The sequence below is a fragment of the Cynoglossus semilaevis genome, unplaced genomic scaffold, assembly GCF_000523025.1.
Source record: "Cynoglossus semilaevis isolate Cse_v1.0 unplaced genomic scaffold, Cse_v1.0 scaffold2468, whole genome shotgun sequence".
Lineage (NCBI taxonomy): Eukaryota > Metazoa > Chordata > Actinopteri > Pleuronectiformes > Cynoglossidae > Cynoglossus > Cynoglossus semilaevis.
In genome coordinates, this window is record NW_007585246.1 from 760 (window position 1) to 6,018 (window position 5,259).

Below are 5,259 nucleotides of genomic sequence, written 5' to 3' on the forward strand. Positions count from 1 at the left end.
CAACCCACAGTATAAATGCACACAAATTTCAGATTCCAGGATTATTTATTTTCTCAGAGAGGTTTTACTTTCGTATATAAAATTGCAAAATGATTTTCGTGAGAGCCAAAAGCGGCTCACAATGTTTAATCCGGCCCGCTTGATGAATTTGCTGTTTATATTTGTGTAAACCAAGGATGTTAAACATAAGGCCCACAGGCCAAAAGCGGCCCACAAGGATGTTTAATCAGGCCCACTTGATGAATTTTGAAAATGAAAAAATACACAAACTTCACACAACACTTCATGTTCAGGATATTTATTGTAAAATTTTATTTCGTTAAATATAAATAATAATAAGTATCTCAGAGACCTGTACTTAATTGGATAAAAACAAAAGGGAAAATGGTTATGATTGTTAATTTGTTAATTTGTATTTCATTTCAAACGATCAAATTACGCATCAAAGGTCAGGGGTCAGCGTAAAAATTAAGTTAAAGCATGTGGTGAACACGATGCATTTGTCATTTTGAACTTCCCTCAGCAGCGCACGGACAGAGATGGCTCAGATTTAGTGCCCGCTAATACCTGCTGTTTCTTCTTTGGTGGTAGAGCTGGAGCACAGGATAAACCAGGAGGGGTGTTGGAGTCTGAGTCGGGCAGCGGCTGGGTCTCCAGGTGTGTCTGCATCAGCTGGTTACTGGTGTCCACCAGCAGCTCTTTGGGGCTGTGACTGAGACCGAAGGTCTGCGGGGTCTGGTAGAACATGGCCGTAGACTGAGCGCTGTACGACGAGCAGATCTTCAGGTACTGGTGGACTGAACGCAGAGAGGAGGAGATGACAACAACTCAGACAACTCAGGGTTTCAGATGATTGGAGGATTTCTGCGTTTTACTCACTGTGTCGTTTCTTCTCAGGAAGGGGGGGCGGGGACTTCACAGGGGACAGGGGGGACGTTACAGTGTCATCGGGATCTGTACACTCTTTGAGTTCTTGGGTTGTGAGGTCAGACTCGAAATAATTTGTGGTCTGAGAGTTGGTCGTGTCTGAGTTTTGGAGACAACAAATGTTTCAGACACGTGCAGAGGCAGATGCAGAGGCAGGGAGGAAGGAGGGAGGGAGGGAAACTTCCATTTTCTTTCTCTTACCCGCTGTGTTGCATCTTTTTTTCTCAGGCAGCGCAGGAGGGATTGTCAACGGCAAAAGAATCGGGGGGAGAGCGTCAAAGCAGGAGAGGTCCGTATGGAGGAACTGGTAGTCTGGGTCTGCCTCCTGAATCACCTCTGAGTCTGTAAACACACACCATTTATTTGTAGTTTCTGACCATTGTGCGTATCAGTGTCACTACCTGTATTGCGCCAACAGGGGGCAGCAGTTTAGCACCCTCCTTCACACAGGCAGTGACACAAACTTGACATTTATTTCTGTCAGCTCGAAGGAAGTGATGTCATCAACACCCCTGGCTGGTGACTGGAAATGTGTATCTGTGTGTGTGTGTGTGTGTGTTACCACAGTGTATGACTTCAGCAGATGAGTCTGTGCAAGAAGAACGTCGTTTCAGAGGGTCGTCGTCACACTCCTGAAATTAGACACTTTTAATATTTACACGAGCTGGACCTTTAATGCAAGTCTAGTATTGAACAGATAAATCACCTGTGTCTGTGTGTTAGCTTCAGGTTCTCGTCTCATTGGTGCAACGATGGCAACCCTGCAGGGGGGTTTACCTGAGGATGAACGCTTTTTAGGAGGCAGGGCTGGAGGTCTGGAGGAGAAACCAAAACACAAGACAACAGGGAATAAAACTAATGAAAACAGAAGAATAAATATGGTATAAAGTGATTCATGTTTGAAAGTGAAAATGTTCAAGGGAACACACTCACAGAGACGGACAAAGACAGAAACACGAAGGAAAGCACCGAGACGCTATAGAAACAAAAACGGAGACGTCGAACTGGCAGGAAAAGAAAGAGACACAAAAACAGGAACAGAAAGAGGAATAGAGAAAAACAGAGGGAAGATATAGAGACAGAGATAGACAGGAGGGACACAGACGGTGTAATATACGGCATGGACGGAGACATAAAAAGGAAGAGAAACAGGAAATGGAATTTATGATTTGATATTCCGTCGAGATCCATTTAAAATCCAAATTTTAAATCCAAAACGTGTTGCATCACTTTAACTTTTTCGCTTCTACTTCCTGTCGTGCGTTCACACGGGTAGGAAGTCAGACGCCACGGCATATGTTCTTCAACTTCCTGTTTCACACCACAGCCTAGTTTGTCCACTCAGTCATGTTCAAACGTGTTACAGTGTGGTTAAGTGTTCACCTACCCAAGACCATTTAAACAGATGTGTGTGTGTGTGTGTGTGTTTAAGACCCTACCCAGGACCAGGACCCAACTGCAGCTGAAAGAAGGGCATTTGAGGTTTTGGTGGGGGGGATGTGAGTTCCTCTGCAGGACTACTGCAGCTCCAGGACTCCTGGTCATCAACATCTCCCCATTGTTCCACGTCAGGTTCTGACAGGACAGGGGACAGTGGGACACAACCGTCCTGTCTCTCTCCGGCAAATCGAACCAGATCCTGATGGACATAGGAGCAGGAGGACAGGACAGATGTCTTAGAATGGCAGGGAATGGAACATTCACAGGATAAAAGTAGAGATTTAAAAACAATATTTAACATTCGACAGGATGGAGCAATAGGGGTGTCCAGTAATATCGGCCGACCGATATTTGCATAATAATGTAATATCTGTGCCCTTAAAAATAGTTTTGGGGAAAAACGGCTGTATATCAAAGTAAAAGCCACTAGATGGCAGCATTGTGGTTCATTTTTTTAATCTATTCTAATCATCAGGGGATTGTACAGGCTAAGTGGTCCTGAGGTTGATTTCCTAAGGAACCACATATTTGCAAGGGTAAAGTCAGCTGGGTAAATTTGCTGGTAACACAAGAATTTCCCAAGCGTAGGATCAATTAAAATGTTCCGGTATGACCTTTATACACACATACACCAATTAATAGAGTGTGTATTAATGTTTAACCATAAAAAGTAATTTTCCTCCTCACGTTCCTCCTCACCTTGACCTTGTCCAACACTGCTCTGATCACTGTGGTAACACCGGCCGTCGCCTTCTCATCTTCATGGGAGATGCACCCCTGCAGGAGAACCTGGTCTGCCCAGCCAATCAGCTGAGCCAGAGACTGGTACAGACTGGTGAGACAGGTGGAGATAGTTTTGCTGTAGACGGAACAAAAAAATAAAAGGGAAAGATCAGGGTCAGAGGTCAGGTCAAATCCTGGTGGTAACTAGTCACAGGGGTCTAGTTTTATTTTTTTACCTGGTCTTCAGGTGAGGCTCTAGACGGACCAGAGTCTGGACCGCCTCCAACACGTCCGTGGAGGTACCGCCCACCAGATTTCCCACCACTGTCTGGTCCAGGACCTGTTTGTTCCCTCCAGGTGTGTCCACACCCAGTCTGTCTACCACGGCCTTGAAGTACTGCAGGGAGCTGATGACTGCCCGCTGATGGTCCAGCAGTACACAACCAGGCTGCACAGAGAAAAACGGAATGGATGAGGTCATGTCATTAACCAATGGATGGAGGTTTTTACATGAATGACCTACGACGGCTACAGAATATCTTTAGTTATTTTTAATAATTCCACCATTTGGATAAGACACGAATAAAAAACAAAAACACTGAATCTACCTACTGTTACTGTTGTTTGTTCCAGCAGTTTTTCGTCATATTATTTTATCTCAATGAATATTTGAGCTACACTGTGATTAATCAGATTTTCCACTGTTAATCAATTTGGAATGTAGCCTTTTTTAAGGGTTAAGTATACTTTTGGAGTACTGTGTCTGGTAGTAGCATTATGTGTGTTATATCAATTAATCATGGTTAATTGAGCTCCCCGGTGATTAATTAGATTTTATAATTTTATTAATTTGCCGTCTTTTATTGTTTTGGATGTACCATTTGTTTCAGTACATATAGAGTACTGTGTCTGGTAGTTGCATTATGTGGGTGCTCTCAATTAATCATGGTTAATCGTGATAAATCGAGCTCCCCTGTGATTAATCATATTTTTACATTTTAATTGTTTGCTATTGTTAACCGTTGTGGTATGAACCCTTTTTTCAGTATGTATAATTTTTCGGGTACTGCGTCTGGTAGTTGCATTATGTGGGTGATCTTAATTAATTAATTAATTAATTAATCGAGCTTCCCTGTGATTCATCCAATTTTAACATTTTAACTGTGCATCCTTTTTGCAGTACTATGTCCAGGTTATGTGTTGCGGTGTGTATTCTCTGCTTAATAACAATGGAATGGAGACAAAGACAAAGTAAAAAAGTCAAAATACTGTGATATTCCTGAAGTACCAGGGCAAACAGAGATGGTCTGAAGAATGAAGTCAGGGTGTGGAAGGACAGAGATCAGGTCTTTGGTTGAGGCTCAACACTTGGAGTTGAACTCTGTGACATGACTTGTGAATAAATATTAAAGTATTCAGAGCCGTTAGCATCCACAGTGAGATTAACGACAGGAGAACTTTCTGTGTGTGTGTGTAACCTCTGAGTCTGTGGGCAGTGTTGCACTAGAAACCACACTCCTGTGGAACACGAAGTCATGTTGACTCAGGACTACCTTATAGAATCAGAATTACTTCACCCAGTGTGTTGCTGCAGAAAGAATGCCCTGGTAGATCTTATGACGTCCAGGAAGTACTTTTCTTTAATGATATCATATTCAACCAGAATAATAATAACTAAATAATATCAATAAAACCCTACAGTACTTACTAAATATTTTATCAATATGTTGTCAATTACTGGCTTGAATTTACACGAATTACGAAAATCAGTTGATTTACAAATAAACACAACCAATTTTTTTTCCAGGACAGGGCGACACCAGGGGTCCTCAGTTTACGACGTCCTCAACTTACAGCGATTCCTTGTCACGTCACCACACCCACTAACTTATTAACTTATTTAAAAAGTCTTAGTCCCCTTATTATTCCGATGAGAAAGACGACTCTTTAAATTTGTTGGTAGTACGGCATATTTTTTTGAAACTTTTTGCCCTCTATTATGACTCACAGGCACCTGTCAGTGTTAAAATTCATGGTTTTGTCAGACCAAATTGTAGAGGACAAGGGTCTGTAGGACCACAACAGTCATAAGGTGAGGGCCGGCTAGTGTACAGAAAAGAACCATTCACGGTACCATTCACATCATTGGTTAATTTCGAGCGAGAAACT

At 42.5% G+C, this 5,259-nt stretch overlaps 1 protein-coding gene across 1 annotated transcript; it reads right to left on the reverse strand.

Annotated features, from left to right (window-relative positions):
- Positions 1-519: 519 nt before the first annotated feature.
- LOC103398993 (rap guanine nucleotide exchange factor 1-like) lies at positions 520-3,689 on the reverse strand. The gene is made up of 8 exons (XM_008337749.3): positions 3,327-3,689; positions 3,067-3,226; positions 2,367-2,566; positions 1,634-1,742; positions 1,490-1,559; positions 1,129-1,269; positions 880-1,026; positions 520-797 (listed from the first exon to the last, which is right to left on the reverse strand). The coding sequence occupies exons 1-8, from the start codon at positions 3,569-3,571 to the stop codon at positions 520-522; spliced, it is 1,350 nt and encodes a 449-aa protein (XP_008335971.2). The 5' UTR covers positions 3,572-3,689.
- Between the last annotated feature and the right edge of the window lie 1,570 nt (positions 3,690-5,259).

Coding starts and splice junctions, on each gene's coding strand:
- LOC103398993 (XM_008337749.3), bottom strand. CDS start 3,571: ATGACCTCATCCATTCCGTTTTTCTCTGTGCAGCCTGGTTGTGTACTG. Junction 1,743..2,366: donor CAGTTGGGTCCTGGTCCTGG/GTAGGGTCTTAA, acceptor TTTCTCCTCCAG/ACCTCCAGCCCTGCCTCCTA. Junction 1,560..1,633: donor AAGCTAACACACAGACACAG/GTGATTTATCTG, acceptor GTCTAATTTCAG/GAGTGTGACGACGACCCTCT.